At 28.5% G+C, this 18,296-nt stretch overlaps 1 protein-coding gene across 2 annotated transcripts in view; it reads right to left on the bottom strand.

Annotated features, from left to right (window-relative positions):
* Positions 1 to 1,546: 1,546 nt before the first annotated feature.
* LOC118196715 (uncharacterized) overlaps positions 1,547 to 18,296 on the bottom strand; it is a 156,622-nt gene continuing 139,872 nt past the window's right edge. For both annotated transcript variants that reach the window (XM_035368181.2, XM_035368173.2), the window contains exons 8-15: positions 17,777 to 17,840; positions 16,947 to 17,093; positions 16,611 to 16,750; positions 11,720 to 11,994; positions 10,781 to 10,838; positions 9,799 to 10,013; positions 8,277 to 8,485; positions 1,547 to 6,782 (exon numbers count right to left, since the gene is read on the bottom strand). In XM_035368181.2, coding sequence (XP_035224072.1) covers positions 6,587 to 6,782; positions 8,277 to 8,485; positions 9,799 to 10,013; positions 10,781 to 10,838; positions 11,720 to 11,994; positions 16,611 to 16,750; positions 16,947 to 17,093; positions 17,777 to 17,840 — 1,304 coding nt within the window. In that variant the 3' untranslated portion in view covers positions 1,547 to 6,586. The remainder of the gene's footprint in view (positions 6,783 to 8,276; positions 8,486 to 9,798; positions 10,014 to 10,780; positions 10,839 to 11,719; positions 11,995 to 16,610; positions 16,751 to 16,946; positions 17,094 to 17,776; positions 17,841 to 18,296) is intronic.

The raw sequence follows: 18,296 nt of genomic DNA, 5'->3' as shown, positions 1-18,296 counted from the left end.
TTTAGCCCAAAGGGCATTAGTCAGAAGGGCTATTAATATCATTTTGCGTTGATTGGTTCATTATAAGCAACGTTTCACTTTTCAGATTGTTGCTAGCAAATATTAGAGCCCTGTATTTTATTTAAAGAAATTAAAGAACAAAGAATCTGCATGAATTCATGTATGTTTCTTACAATGTGAAAAAACAACGGTACCTAGAGACATCAAACTTTGAATAGTCTATAATAAATTTGAAAGTCTTGCACTCCAGTATGGGCACTTGGAAGGCAATATTTGCAAATTTTTTAGTATCTATTTCATATTTTGTAAAACTTCAACAAATTTTTGATTAACAAACTTGACGATTTCAAAGCGAGCAACGGCAACACTATTCGGGGAACAAAAAAAATTATCTGCAGGGGGCGAGACTTTGTATTTGAAATTCTAAAGATATGATCTTTTCAAATTGTTTTGTGATATTGTTGTTGGATTGAATTGTATGGCTTAAGTGCAAAGAACATGATATTTAATAAATAAATGTTAAAAAAGTGCCCCTTTAGGCCTAATATAAAATCTGAAGGCTTTCAGACTTTTGGAAAACACTCATATCAAATGAATGCTCAAATAATGCTTATCAAATAATGCAAATGAATGCTTATCAAAGCTCTTGCATGACTTGCACTACAGAAATGCTATGTTTTCATTCCTGACTATCATTTAACTACATCTCAATGAACATATGAAAGTGACCATCAAGCATTATCAATATAATCTCAATCGCATCAGTCCCGTAGATTAAATTCTTAATGGGTATTCCCCCCCACATGTACCATCATCTAATTATGATAATATGACCAAGGAGTCTCTTAAATGTTTTACTTTCCGCTTTTGATTTTAGTGCCGTATGTATGTTTAAAAAAATTGTTACATATTAAAAAAAAAATTTTAATTAAAATATTTTAATAATACCAAAGAATTTGTTCTATATTTATATTTAAATTCTCTCAATCATGTTGTTTGCTTATTTTATGTTTAATTTCTCCTAAATTTGCTCAAACTTTTATTGATTATGTAAGGAACTGGAATCTATTGATTCCAAAAGTCTCCCATATTCAATAATCCTTAGTCTTTTACTGACCACCTTGCCACCTGTTTATCAAATATTACCCATAAAGATCTAATGCCAGAAAACAACTCATAATAACTATAAACTGCAACTTTTATATTTTTCAGAATCTATATCTCAAGTTCCAAAATTTTAAATATGGGATGCAAAATAGGAGTAAAAAGAAATTGTCCTATGTACTCATTCTCTGATAAGCCCATTAAAAGATTTCTTAATCCACTCCCCCCCTTTCTTTTTGAAATTACGGAAATGGTTTCCAAATTTGATTCTTATATCAGAAAATTAACAAAAACTAAAAATATTGTCTGTCATATGACACTTCAATAATTTAATACTTCTATAAGTTAAATACTATATTTTTTTCTTTGGATTTTTTTTTCCCCCTTAGTCATTCTGTGATTGTCATAGTGATTGAGAAATTGATACATTAAGCAAACACAGTTGTGAAGTAAGAGCACTTTAATACTTATATAAAAAAGAGAACAAATGATTTCAATTAATACGACATAGACGAAACACATAATTTATAAATAAGGCTGGCCCTCTATCTAAAGGCAGTGTTTAATGGTAGAACTCATTTCATCATTGTATGATTTTTAGGCCACATTTAGAAATAACATTTGATGCATGTGAGCTATCAGTATGGAAACAACAGAAAGTATTTCAGCTCTTGCTAATTACACTCAAGTCTCTTTTACACTGCTTTTCAGATTTTCCTTCAGAAATATTATTAATCGAATTACAGTAATGTTCTCGATATTTTGATAATTAAATAAAATTAGCCACACTGGGAAATAACAAGATCAAAATATGGCTAACTAAAAGGGAAGAATTAGTTACCAAGTATATATTAGTGAAATTAAAGACATATTAGGGGGAAAAAATCACAGAATTTCCATTGTGCGTGTCAACAAGGAATGAAATACAGCTGTCGTAAGATAGTTAAGAATATGATGCTTAATTAGTTAAGAATTATGCAAGAATTACACGAAATCATTCCACATGTATGATGTTGGTTATGTACTTTTCTGGTAACAATGAAATACTAATATCTGTAAATATATATGGATTTCTCATAAAATATTACAGGAAATATTCTGAAGAGAAAGAGGCCCGTTAAAAATTCATTTAATGCAGTGTAAATAAGAAGTTTGTCATAAGTGCTGCCATCTAGTGACTGAAATCGGCAACTTAAACATTCTTAATTATGGAATGATTATAAAAATTGAAAAGGTATGAAGAGAAATACCTTAGGGCAGTTAGATAGTCATGTAATGCAAGGGTCATTACATAAACAAGAAATATATCCACGTGCTGTCATCTAGTGACTGAAACTGGTAACTTAAAAATTCTTAAGAATGGAATGATTATAAAGAAAAGGTGGCATTAAATTTTAATCGATAATTATTAAAATTATATTTTAGCTACCGTGTAATGAAGAGGGCATAATTTTTAAATTACAATAATATGTAAAAACTTATAAAACACTATAAAAAAGCATAAGTGAAATTAAACATTGGGCAGATTTTTATAAGAGAGAAATGTTCTTAATGTTTACATTCTTGGATAGAGAAATGAATCAAATGGCCCATATGCAAAATAAAGATGAAATCTATATCAGATTTTTAAGAATTTTAATCTGAATTTTCATGCAAAAGACAAATAATTTATTCATTAAGAACTATTCGAATAAAAATTTAACTTGCTTAATATATTAAATAGTATTTCAATTTCAGTATATTACTTTTTAAAATTTCTCGAGAAATGCAAAGGTTTAAGAACAGTAAACAATCAAATTTATATTTGTCTATATATAACCAACTCAAAATAACAAAGCACAACCTATCAGTTAGATTAATCACATAGTTCACAATAAACTACAGTGACTGCATCATTTCTTGTGAACATACTCCAATATAAAAATTTGAAATACACCAACTACAAAATTTTTGCATAAGGGGCATTTTTAAAACCAGATTGATGTATTATACATACAATGAACTCTCTTTAAGACCTCCACTTTATGTTCCAGGTAATTTTTGGTCTTTGGTGGAAGAGAGTATCTTAAAAAGATGATATTCAATACTGAGATTTATAATGTTCTCATAAATACTGGTCATTTTTAGAGGTGATTGTTTTAGAGGGGCAAGAGGATTCATTACATTTTTTTAAAGGAAAAAAATGAGAAATAGAAAATATGAATTTTCTTTTAAACATGCAGCATATATTATTGACCCTAGATTAAATTTGCAGTTCTTATATTCATGAACATTTAATCCAGTGTAACTTCATAAATACATATTAAATTTTATGACGCTCATTTTTTTTTGAATCCCTTCCAAAAAAAATCCCCCCAAAAAAATGAAATTTTATTAGATTAAAAAAAATCAACAACCCATTACTACATTTAATGATGACATAAAAATAAAACCTAAAAAATAACTTCTGAAAACACATTGATTTAAAAATAAGCACATATTATTACATCAATCTGGTCATTGAACATTATTTTTCCTTTACAGAGATCAACACACAAGCAGATACAAACACTCAAAGGAACATTATCAATCACAATCAATTCTGGCCACCTTTCACATACACAGTTCTTATTCATGGAGCCAAAAATTTCAGCATACAACCAAAAAATATTTCTTTATAAGCAGTGCATGAAATTTAAATATACTTCATGAAAATATAATATAAACTTTGCATAAATATGAATAAAAATATGGGAAAAGATGCAGAAAATTATAGCAACCAAAAGTCTGAACCATCAAGTTAGACAGTCAGTGCTTATTTTTACATTTTAACTTGTAAAATGTAAAATGTGTATCACGAAATAATGTTACAAAAATTTTAATCATACTTTTTATGGGAGGAAAAAAAAAGAGCAGATATAAATTTGCAAGTAAATACTATATACAATATTTACTGCCTAGAGCAGTGCAATATATTTATAAATATTATCACATGACAAACGGGTATACACGATTGCAATATCAATTTGATGCAGTGAATTCTTTATTTTTTCAAGTCTGTATAGTTCATTGGACATGTATTCTCTCAATATTTTATGGCATAAAAATAAGTTTTTGAACAGTAGGCCATTGAAATAAATTTACTGTGCAAAAATCTATTAAAAATGAATTTTTGAAAAGCTAATTAATTTGAAAAAATGCTATAGAAAAATCAGAATGGACATTATAGCTTAAACTAATAAGAAAATAATTTAAATCATAATGCTTACTGGAATATAGAGAAACATATTTTTTTTTGTTATGAAAACAGAAAATAACTGTTAGTCAGGAGATGTACAGAAACCAAATACAAAATATACAATCTTTGATTTTATACAGGACTCATGCCTCTTAAATAAAATTTAAAAAAAAAAAAGATTTAAGAAAAATTAAAAAAAATTAAATATTATTTTAAATGACAAATATTTTGTATGTAATTTGTGTCACAGCTTAAATGATAATAGAAAACAGTCCCAGTAGCACCTCATATGGTGATATCACAATATTAGGAACGTTAATCTAGCTTTCACAAGAGACTGCTCCTATCTGATAAAAACTTTTTGAAATTTTCATTTAGTATATATTTAATAACTAATTAAAATTAATCTGCATTTCCCATATCTCTATGAAAATATTTTATAGTTAATTCAAACAGAAAATAGAAATGAAATCTTTAATGTACAATACTATTTGAAAACTTCTTACTAAAATAAGATCTGAGAAAATCATTCTCATTTGAATACCTTAAAAATATAACATTTTTGTAATTAATATAAACTTATAAAAATATCTTTATTAAAATAATTTTTCATCAAAGTATGAAATTTTATTTCATTTCAATTTGGAAACATTAAAACTGTACTCGAAACAGTGGAAAGTTGTTTTGTAACAACATTATTTGTTGCAGCCAGTGCACATAAAACAAAGAATTAAAGCTATACTGTTCTAATAACTGGTCATATAAATAAATCACCACAATTACATAGGCACTTGCTCTCTGGAACTTTAAAAAGACAGACACACATAAATATACTATAAACATACATACGTATACAAACCACACTAATTGTTACAACATTAACACATTACTGAAATGACACTACAGAGTTTTATGTGACGATATCAATGCCAACTTCAAATCATGAAAATACTTCCCCCAAGACTATAATGTTTTTTGTGACTGCAAGAAAAAACTATTATCAATAGTTTTCTGCTTTCACCAAGATGGATAAAACTTTATTGCATTTAACTTTACAGTTCCAACTATCAACTTTGAAAATAAATGATATCCAGGTACTAAATTTTGATTTGCCCCCAAATACTTGATTTAAAAAAAAATCTGAACCTTAAACTCAAATCCACCAAGAATTTTAGGTTTCAATCATAATTCATAAATGAATGACTTAAGCGGAACTTTTTTGCAAAGTTAGTCCATACAAAAACAAATGCAGTTTTTCTACAGCAAAGTGCAAAAATGAATTCTTAAGATATGATTTATGACAATTTGAACTTAGAAAATGCAATGAAGATGAAACATCTAATAAAATGTTCAAATATATTTATATCATGAACAATGTATATATATATATGTGTATCTAAGGACAAGTTTGTGCACTTTCTTGAAAAGTATTTAATCAAACAGCCTCTTAATATTGTGAAAATATAACCGAGACCATTACACAACATAAAAGAATTAGCCACCAAACTTCTTGTAACACAATACTTGCCTCACATCACTTCTTTGCTTTCATTCACACACAAAGAATTCGACGAAAATACACTTGCCAGGATTCAAGAAAGCAGTTCGTGGCATTTTATGAACAACCTATCTAAGGTGTTGTTCCTTATATCACAAGCACTGATATTTTTCATACACCATTGGGTTTTGGGCCTTGCTGTGTTGTTCTATATTTATTTGGCACACAAGTACAGATATTATCTAATAATATATATTGTTATCATTATCCATTTGTTCACAGTTCTGTACAATATCGTTAAAACAGAGAAGAATCACAATGGCTAGACATTAATAATTAAAAGTAGTATGTTTCTTGGTTCACTTAGTGAACATCAAAAATGAGCAGTGCAATGCATAATAATCGCACACATCAATTCCTAGAAAAATCCCCTCATCTATTTGTATGTTAACTTGTCATGTTTCCTGAGGCATCTATCTAGCACATTTTTAATCTGGGCAAAACTGATAATTATAATTATCCAAACTTAATATATATATATATATATATATATATATATATATTTATACATATACATACATACATATATATATATATATATATATTGATGTTTATAGTCTGTATAATATATGTTGCTTTTAATCATCAGTTTACCACATAATCACATCAATGAGTCCAATGGAGTTCTTGACTGAAGACAGTGTGCATGCACTTGAGAATAAACATTTCGGTGGTTGCAAAACATTTTAAACATTATTCTACCAATATTATTTAGGTTTCCGCACATATCGCAGCACAGCATAGCCCATTAATCTAAATACGATGAGAAAAAGTAATAAAATGACTGTGTTGATCCACATCGAAAGTGGCTGTCCTTGCTGGTGAACAATGTGATCAACAGGAATGAAGGCTGTAGTGTTACTCTTACGGCATATTTCATAAAGTGAATTTCTTTCAGCACATCTGTTGAATAACAAAAAAAAGAATTATTAGTTTAATGTAAAAGATCAAATCTTTATAAGATACATTAAAATAATCACTTTCATCAAGATATAACATAAAAACTCTTTCATCAAGATATAACAATGTTTCAGTTAGTTCCTAAAAATATTTTGTCTTATTTATTTAGCAAATATTATACTTTAAAACTTTCCATTGTATATAAATGTTTTGATATACAACAGCTTTCTCTTAATCCAAACCTCCTGGGACCAAGAGTTGTGTAGATTAGCAAATTTTGCAGATTATACGTGATGTTTTTCTATTTTAATTTTTACATTTAATTTGGATAATTTGTGCATAAATAACTTTAAAAACTAATATTATATATACTCATATTCCTATTAATGCTTGTTTTTAATAGTTTTTCATTATTTTTTCTTAATGACAGCATTTGTCACTGTTTCCTGGTGAGTTATAAAATTCTGTTTTTCTATAAAGCTGGGATCCACAACCTTCTAATGTGCAAATTTTCAATCCCGAACCGATAAAAATCAATTGGTTTTTGAGTAAAATATCTCGAGAGGACATTTTGAACATCATCCAAATTTTCAAATTTTTTTGCCACTAAGAAAATGTTGTAGGGATCCGAATAAATGGAAATCAAATGCTACAATATCGGCCGATTATGGTGGGTGAGTGTGGCAGTACCTCCCACCCCAATTCATTAATTTTTTCCAGTATTCGTCTTGCACAGTGCAGTCTTTCATCGTCGTGTTGCAGAATGACGCCTTTTCTGTTGACAATTGATAATTTTAGATTAAAGATTGGTTCACTCCATTTAATTGTTCACAATAAAGGTATGCATTAACAGTTTGTCCAGATTTCAGCAATTCAAAATGAACAATTCCGCAAATACTCCATCAAACACCTAGAAACGCCTTTTCGGGATGTAAACCCTTTGTAACCCCTACTAAAACTGCCTTTTGAGTTTTGGATTATCATATAGGATTTATTTTTTTGTCTCCACTAATCAAACGATAAAAAAAATGGCTCTGTATGGTGCCATTGAAGCAATATGTTGCATGTGATGGATAGGTTGGCTTTGTTCCTTTCGGACATATTATAGGGGACTCAAACACCTGCTTTGCTTATGTTTCCATTCTGCTTTAAATGTTCTTGGATGGTCGACCAAGCTTGGTTAAGAGTGTTTGACATGGATTTGCTTCCACTTCTGCCCTTTGCATGTTGTTGTCAACATGCGCAGAAACAACATTACTTTCCGGTCCCCCTATTATATATACCTTACAATAAATAAATAAATAACAGAATTTTAACTATAAACACTAATCACAATTATGAATTCTAAATCAGGCTTGTTACTTGATGTTTGTCTTTGTTATGCTCCATTACCAATTCTTATATACGTATTACATCAATCAAAAATTCTTCAACCAAGTCTGAAATTATGGACATAAAAACATACAGTATTAACAAAGGTATGCACAGAATAATTACCTGATGGGTGGCCCTCCTCCAAATTCAACAATCTGCATATTTTGAAATGCATAGTGTACCATGGAAAAGTACTGCAACCACTGTAACCAGGGTGGCAATGAAGATGCATAATATCCACCAAATAACATAGTTGATAAAGAAAACAATGCAGAGACGGTGACGGACACTTGAAGATCTACACAAGATGCTCCAACAAATAATCCCACACTCTATAAAATAAAAGCATAGAATTTTTATTGAATTTGCATAACATATATTTAAAATTATTGCTACAGTAAAAGCCCGACTATCTAGTATTCAACTAACCACAAAGCTCAAGTAACTGGAATATTTTTTAATTTTAAATGATAGATCTTTTAAAGAAAAAATAAGCAAATAAGAAATTTGTAACTCCATCTTAACATATGAATAGATCCATGAATCAGATCAAACCAAAACTGTTACCAAACAGTGCGATTTCGTGGCAATAACAGATAAGAGTGACATCACAATCAAATCATAAGATCTTTGTCTTGCTTTTGTGTAAAACCTAATTACTCTCTATCAGTTTAATTTTTGTAAAAGGCAATATAAGGTAACTGTTAGTTATTATAATCATATTTTGAAAAAAATATTAAAATTTCGGACTTGCCTTCAAGGAAATAGCATGCAGTAGAATATTTTCAAAATTCTGAGATCCTCATATCATGAAGAGTGCAACTTTATTTGAAAATAGATAAAAACTGACTGTCCAATATGAAAAATTGTGACAAGTTATTAAGTTTTTTATATGTTATATCCGCAGCTTATATATTCTGATTAATTAACTAACGTAAGAGTGATCATCTTTTCCTTCAAACTTCTGCCAGAATGACTGGCGTAAGTTTTGTAAGGTCTCCATCAATTTTCAGGGTCAACGGAATTTTGTATTAGAATATTTTACTTTGACGTTTATGTCTGAAATACTGTTTTTTTTTTAAATAAATATTACATAATTTAAATGTAGGCTTTCAATATTAAAGTTGGTAACAAATAAGGTAACTCTTCTGCTAATTTTAAACTGCAGATGTTTTCTTCCATTCACTTGGCTTTTCTACTATAAACTGCATTTCTTATATGCTCAATTACCCGGAATTCAACATTTCCCGAGCTTTTCAGTATTTTTATATCGATTAATATCATTATAAAAATAACATCACGATTTTTAACATGAATCAAGATATTTTCAATATTTCAATTTATCTGTGACCTTTTCTTCAAAAAACCTTACTCTGTTTTTGAAAATTACATATATCTAGAAGCTTAAATATACATTAAAATAGATCTATGGGTTTTAATAATTATAAAATGTACAATATTTTTACAATAAATAAATGGAATTATTTTCAAATATTCATTATATAAGTTGCATACTATTATAATATTGATATTCTTTTGAATCACAGTAATATATAATTTACATAACTTTCTGCATAAATATAGGTTTAATTAGTAAAATCAGCAGTGTAATAAAAAGTATGTGTGCATATGAATGAATACTTACTTGAGCTACAACGGTACTCAATAATAAAAATCCCCATAGGCTGAAAAATGTTTGGATGGAATGGAAACCCATCATTGGATAAGAGATCAAATGAAAAGCTGTTGGCAGTGTTATTACAAGAGGCAGTTCTCCAATCATTTTCGCAATATAATAAGCAGATAGTCTATAAGCTCCAGATGCCCTCTCTTTATTAATGACTTCCCTTTCAGGTGGAACTGAAATTGCAGAAGCGTAAATAAATAAGGACAGAAGAGAATAGTGAATATGGGAAATGCTAACAAAAGTGCATAAAAGTAGCATGAATGAAAAAAAATCTTGCAAAATGAATTAAAGAAAATTATACTATAACATTAACAACTTAAGTCAGTTACTTTAAAAAAAATTATTTAAATATTTTTAATTCTAAAATTTTATTGGGGAAAAAACATCTGAGATAAATTTTCATAAATGTCGGGCTGTTTTTACATTTTTAAAAATGCCAATTTAAAAAAAAAAATGTAATTCTTCAATCTCAATTTAACTTCAATCATTTTTTTTAATGTAGCAAAATAGATTATTCAAATGGGCTTTGCAAGTTATTTTTTTAAGAAGGAAGAAATGGTTCTATAATAATTAATTTTTACTTTGCATATAGAATGAATCAATTTTTAAGCAAGGAAGACTCTAGTTTATAAAGCAGAATTTGATCTATATTAATAAGTATTTATCCTTACTATTACTAGTTAACAATTAATTGTAAGGAAACCTTTCATTAGGAATTTAATTTTAGATTTTTCAATTTTCAAAATTTTTAATCGCAATCACATTAATTTGAATGAATTTTAAAAACGTTTTTCATAAAATTCTTCCTAAATCTAGTAAATAAATATTAATAATTAATCTACACTACAAATTAGGTTGAAAATATAGTGATTGCAGAACTATGTAATGTTTCTGTAACATATAGATAGTCATAATAAAAAAGATAAATAAATGTACTCACATGAAATTAAGGATCCAAAAAGAGCAAATAACATCCAATAAGTTGTGCCAAAAAACATCTAAATAAATTATATGGAAAATTTTAGGAAAGGCTATGACAATTATATTAAAACAAACAACATGCACTTCATGTATCATTTACCATTTGTTTTCAATTACTATAATAAATTATTTAGCTAAAATGGCTTTTCGCATTGTCATTTTCTATAATGTATGTTAACAAAAATTAATTATGCATTCTTACTCTTCTAAGTCAGCTAAAGGTAAGAATAATGCAGTGTAACAGTATGAATAAATTAACAAAAATAATCAAATAAAAATAACAGATGGTACATGGCAAATATTATTAATGAAAACAAAGAGTTTTCTTAAAATGTGTTCAATATATCAAGAAAGATTTACATGAATTTAGTTTCTGAAGTCAACTAAAGTTCAATTTAAGATTAGAGATTTAAACAGATGCTTCGTGCACAATTAACAAATTACTAATGAGAATATATGATTATATAGAATATTAATTACAGAGACTACTGAATATTAACTATACTAGCTCTTCCCCCCCCTTCTCCTAGTCTTTCCTAAATAATTTAACAGCTTCATGCAAATGTATCTCTTCTCTTCCCCCCATGCTAAATCAAATAATAATTAGCGACAGTAATCAAAACAGTCTCATTAAATTTGTAAATTTACAAGACTATAACTTTAAAGATTAAATAGAAACTTTCTCCTCCTCTGCTCGACAAGTAAAAATGACAAAAAAGAAACATCTCTTTACATAAAAACTACAGAGAGAAATTAATGAATGTTTCAGCTAATGACAGAAATTAAAGCTTCTAATGTTACATTAGCTTAGTCCTACAGACAGTAAAATATAACTCTTTTAAAGAACTGAATTTAAAATAAAATTGTTAGGTGTTTATTACAAAAAAAGAATACTGACCCATCCTTTGATATCTGCAATTGAAGATTCAACTCGGGGAATTTGGTACCAGATGAGGCCACACACAATTCCTAGGCCAATTGTTTGCACCCAGTTCAATTTGGATAACATTCTAGATCGTGCTTCCATAAAGTTACGCTGAGTGAGTACTTTTAATTGTGTCCAAAAAGAGGTTGGCCACTTTCTTTCTTCTTTTAAGTCTACCTCACTGCTAAATGTTGAACTTGCCACCTCAGACCAGGAGGATCGTCCAGAATCATCATCATCTCTTGATTCTGAGAGAGAAAAATTTTAATTTATTTACTCACTTCTTATACTTAATTTCACATTTCTTATTATGAATTAAAATGTTTTACATATTTTTAAGAATAACTGTAGATCTATTGTCTAAGAAGGCTTATACTGCATAAACATTTTATGACAAAACATGCAATACATAATTTTTAAAAACCAGCTGATCCTGAAATTACATAATAGAACAGGTCTTATGAACTGCTTTCTGCTTTAAAGACATAATAATACTGATATGTAAATCTTCCTAGACTTTCTGTTTAAATTTTATGCAAAGTACACGCATATTTCATGTACAGTTATGGGGAATCTGGCATATGATTGCCATTACAAAACAAATACACATAAACACTTATTTTTAAATCTGTAGACATTAAAGGCAAGATATGAAATTACTGGAAAGAGACACATTAATTTCATGCCATAATATTCCCCAAAAGCATAATATATTCCATTTTTTTCCCATGTTTCTCTCTCTTTCTCTCTCTTTTTTTTCCCCTTTCTTTAAATATTTTACTCCTAAAGAGACAGGTTATAGAGACCATGATACTTGTTAGTTACAATACTTCTAATAATTATGATAAAATAACTTATAAATAAATAAAAAATACTAAATACATACAAATAAATTCATATACAAAACTGTACAGTTTTTATTTCTACAAACAAAAATTAAGAAACTAAAATACTGCTTTTATAGGAAAAAAAAAAACATTTTATAAACTCTTCATGATGTGTTATATAGTGTAATGAATCACAAAGAGTTTTTACACCTCTAGTGTAAACAATTTATATTTGTTTTAAGGACAGAATCCAAATTAGGATGAAAATTAAAACAGTTTTCAATAATTTAAATTGTATTCATTACAATTAAAATATGAACACTTTTTTAAACATTGCTGTAAACTTCAATTTCATAAAGCTAAGAAAAAATAAGAAAATACATCTATGAAAAAGTAATCCAAGTCTAATATTTTACAATATAAAAAATACAGTAATATGCATTGAAATATCATATAAGCATTCCAAAGGTTTCTCTCTCTAGAAGCTTCATCCTTTATGAGGCAGCTCTTTCATCAGTACACAGAGAGGACAAAATTGTTTCTTATTTAATATACATATCTGCTGGTAAAATAAAACAGGCTAGGTTTAATTTACAGTCACAAGCCCAAAACAGAAACACAACACAGGAGAAAGAAGAGCATCACAAGCAACACATATAACGACTCTGCAGCTATAAAACTTCTAAAAATTACTATAAAAAATTTATCTTCTTAAAATGAATTAACAAATTTTACATTTTAGAAGGTTAAAAAATATTTCATGCAGATACAAATTTCATAAATATTACAACAAAACCGCATCTAATGTAATATTAATATATCTACAGTAAATGACTTCATAGCTGCAGAATACAGAAAGCATTTAGAATAAAACACAAGAATATTTTTTTTTAACATGCACATTTTGATAGAAAGTCACATCACATTAAAAGTACACAAAATAAAATACATTCATAACACATTCTAAAAACACATGCAAGCATGTACAAAATAACACTTATTATGTACTTAGTTTTTTTATGAATTTGTAAACTACGAGGGCTATCCAGAAAGTAGATTATGTTTTGGAATAAAAAAATAAACAAAGTATAGGAAACAAATTTTATTATATACAGATGAAAGCCACACTCAAATACTACTTTTCTACATAGTCACCATACAAATTAAGGCATTTATCGTAGCGATGTACGAGCTTGGAAATTCCTTCGTCGAAAAATTCGGCCGCCTGCGCCTTCAACCACTTCGTTACCTCTTCTTGCAGCTGTGCGTCGTCATCAAAACGCTGCATAGCCAGCCACTTCTTCATTGCTGGGAATAGGTGGAAGTCACTCGGTGCCAGGTCGGGACTGTACGGCGGATGAGGAAACAACTCCCACTTAAAAGATTCAAGAACTTTACGAGTGACATTTGCCGTGTGGGGCCGGGCGTTGTCGTGAATCAACAAGATCTTAGAGCTCAACATTCCTCTGCGCTTGTTTTGAATTGCTCTTCTGAGTTTTTGGAGAGTTTGGCAATACCTTTGAGAGTTTATTGTAGTGCCTCTTTCCAGGAAGTCCACCAAAATTACACCTTTTCTGTCCCAAAAAACAGTCGCCATCATCTTCCTTGCCGACATTGTTTGCATGCATTTCTTGGGTTTTTGGGGAGAACTTGTGTGCCCCCACTGCATTGATTGCAATTTCGTTTCACAGTTCACATGTTTCACCCATGTTTCGTCACCAGTAACGATGCGATCGAGTAAAGAGTCACCATCCTTATGGTAAGCGTCCAAAAAGTTCAACGCTGCAGCCATTCGCTGATTTTTGTGGTCCTCTGTCAAGATTTTTGGAATCCATCTTGCACAAAACTTGTGGTAACCAAGCTTTTCGCTGATGATTTGTCCCCATACACTTCACGAAGCTGCCGATAGATTTCTATCGGTTTACAGTTTTTTGCAGTCAGAAACCTTATTACTGAGCGAACCTCGCAGCTCGCGGGATTTTCAATTAACGCAGACATTTCAAACCGTCACAGTATCTGAACGGAGCACAGCACGAACCTCTCACTAGCACGGCTAGATGCAGACTGAGCTGCGCAACGCTCTGACCCCAAGATGGCCACGCTAGCCCCGCCTCTAGCGGACACAGACGGAAACGTAATCTACTTCCTGGATGGCCCTCGTATATAAATAATAAATCTTTCTAATCAGAATATCTTTCCAGTATTCTGATTAGACATTTAACATTCCTTAATATAAAATATTTAATATAAACATTATTAACTTAACATTCCTGACATAACATTAATATAACTTAACATTCCTTAATATAAAGTATTTTATTATTATAAAAGTATAAAATTTGATTTTGATCCAACTTTACCAACAATAAAACCATTATGCTCACTAACTGAGAACTGCTTGCTAGGTTTAATTTATCTCATAATTAATAATGCCTCTCATGAAGAATTTACTATATATAATGGAAAATATAAAAAATTATATAAACTAAAATCTATCTCTACAGAATCATTAATTTGATAAAGTACTAAAAGCGGCAGTTGCCAATGATACAGATTTCCATTTGGATCATTCAATCAATGTGGGAATATAACTTAAAGGAATACGATGGAATGGTACATTAAAGGAATATAATGGAATGGAAATAATTTAAAAAAAGGGGATGCACAAAATTAATAATAATCATAAAAAATAAGCTTAGGTTTAAAACAGACATGTTCACTATTTCTTGTGCATTATAATACATAGAGAAACTGTTCAGTTTTGTATAAAGAAGATGTATAACTTGCATAAAATAATATTTAATTCTTAGCTCACTTTACAAATCTAAAATTTCTAAATAATACAGTAAAATATTTTTTAAAAATTACAAGCACAAAATGTAAGTCTCTTTCTTGACCTTATAAAACATTCCTTTTACTCTAATACATGAGAGAACTAAAATTATCATGTGATGTCTTAATGATATTAACATAATACCACAACCCTTCATATTTACACAATTTTTGATAATACGCCCAGCCAACTCAATGTACTCTTAGTGACTGAGGAAATTAGACATGAGTAATTTGGAAAAATGGCCATTTATATATAAAATTTGATTTCATTTTCTGTTTAATATATGTTATTTAACCTATCAGTAGCTGTTACATTTCACAAGTTATTATCAGCTGATACAATGACTTCTCATACAGCAATATTCATTATCACAATAAAGACTTTTTCCCCTTTTATTAAAAACCAAAAACAATTAATTTAAATTTGAAATGTTAAGTAATGCTGAGATTCAAATAATTTGAGGATGGTAATTGCATTTTTAAATAAAGTTGTGGCAAAAGGTGCATCTTTACAAAAAGCAATTCTCATTACACTTACTATTGCTAATTGTAAATAATTAAATTTCAGCTAAATTTAATTAATTTCACCTTATTCCTAAATCTTAAAGTATTTCTCAAAATAGAAGCATATTTAAGTTCAACAATCAATCCTAATATGCAACAAGAATAAATACTAATATTTACCATTATTAATAATGAAAATTTTCTGTTGCATATATTAATTAATTACCCACAACTGTGCAATTAAAATGAAACTAATATACCTGACTATATTTGAATTATAAATTTCTTTCCTGAATAATGAAAACTTGCTCAAAACATAATTTGCAGCTTTCATTTATAAAACAGTCAAATCGAAATAGAGCCAGAAAATTACCTAAGGTTTTTCTTTAAGAAATGATAAGACAGCCAGCTAAACACTTATATTGGTAAAAGCTAAGTTATATACTGTTTTGAGGATATTAATTGATTACAGGGCTTATTGATGCAAAAATCTCTAAGGAAATAAACATGTGCAGATTGAAAAAGATATACTTTCATTATAGTACTAATCATTTAATATACCCATGATTGATCACATCTAATTGGGAAATTTTAACTCCATTTTAAAACTTAATTTTTGTAAAATATTTCTATTAAATTGAAATTAAATATTGCCTATATGTTTTAACATCATTTAAAATATTTTAAACTTGACATACCAACTTTACTATATACAGTAGGAAGTTTCTTATCAGGGTCTATCATAACTCGGAGTTCAACTGGCTGTGAATGATCCACGGATTCATGAGACATATTCCAAACCAAAGAATGTGAGCATGGTTCACAACTATCTTCATTTCTACAGCAAAAAGAATAAAAGAAATAAATTTCATCCATTTTCATATGTACATTTTATTTGTAATATTTCTTTAAAAAATTATGCACAAATTGCAAATCATACAAAAATAAATAAAAATTTTCTCAGCTCCAAAAAATATAAAATTTCTCTAATCTTTTCTGAATTATTCAAAACTAAAACTAACTAAATTCTTTACCTGTGATTTAAATCAGGCCACATTTGCCTGTGACAATGCAGACATTCCACAGATTTTCCATTTCCTCCATAAGGTGCAGATGATTCAATGACTACTGATGGACAATAAAAATCTTCTTGCAGTTCTTTTGGATAATCAGGATCTTTCCTGGATGTATGAACAGTATCATAAGAAATGGTTGCATGAGAAAAAATTTATAATTATATATATATATTGATTCCAATATGAACAGAAAAAAATAAATAGATGCATCATTTATGCACATTAATACTCGTAGTATCATTATTATTTTATAAAACATAATTTTTAAGTATTCCATTTAAGTTTTATCTTTACCCAGTTCTGCACTTATTATTAATAATTTTTAAAATTAATTACTATTAATTTTTTAAACTGCAAACTGAAAATTATTAAATCTGATGAACATGTTCACTGATGAGAGTTCTTATTATTTCCTTAAACTGCTAGCTGAAAATGATTAAAGCTAAGTAACATGTTCATTGAATAAATGTTAGAGAAATGCAGCTGCTTTGAAACTAAGCAAAATTCAGTCTTTTCTTCATCTAAAAGCAGTCAGTAAATTGCTTATAGAAGAAATGAGATTTCATACTGTAATGAAATGCAAGGCCCCTTTTAAAATTAATACTAATTTAAATTTCCCTTTTTAGTACTCAATGAACTCATGAGAAAGAGTAAGTTTTCTCTTTAATTAATTACTCAAATCATTTATAATGATAAATGACAAGCATGAAATATTAAGAGATACATGAAATGAGATAAAAAAATGACAGGAAAAATAATGAAATGTGATATGAAAAATAAACACTAACCTCTGTTCAATAGCTGCTGTGATGATTTTTTCTTGAACTTCAGCTCCTTTCTTAACTTGTTCCACTGAATAGAGAGATTTCAATTAATCACATAACTGAACAAACAGTTTATTACAACAATCATTTAACAAAACTATCATAATGGAGGAGGTAAAATGTGAAAAAACTATGTTCAAAATAAAAAAAGTAAAATGCAACATTTAAATTAATACAGAATATTAAATTAGTTAGAAAAGAATTTAATTCTGTTACCTAAGTCCAATTCATCCATATACACAATAGGAGGATTTAAGAAATTTTACGCCATGCAAAATAATTAACTAAACGGTTTATTATTTTTGTAAACAAAAATATTTATTAACAAAAATATATTGGCAGAATTTAGTAATTAAATCAGATAATGTGCAATTCTTCATAAAAATATATCATATTCATGAATAATATATAATATTTGACAACATTTAAATCACTATAAAGAAGTTTCTTCATTATGATTTTAAAATGTTATTGGTTAATGAAA

Source organism: Stegodyphus dumicola, chromosome 12 (assembly GCF_044657685.1).
Source record: "Stegodyphus dumicola isolate Sdum_Otavi_A_Nest chromosome 12, ASM4465768v1".
Classification (NCBI taxonomy): domain Eukaryota; kingdom Metazoa; phylum Arthropoda; class Arachnida; order Araneae; family Eresidae; genus Stegodyphus; species Stegodyphus dumicola.
This window is presented reverse-complemented; position numbering and strand designations above follow the sequence as displayed.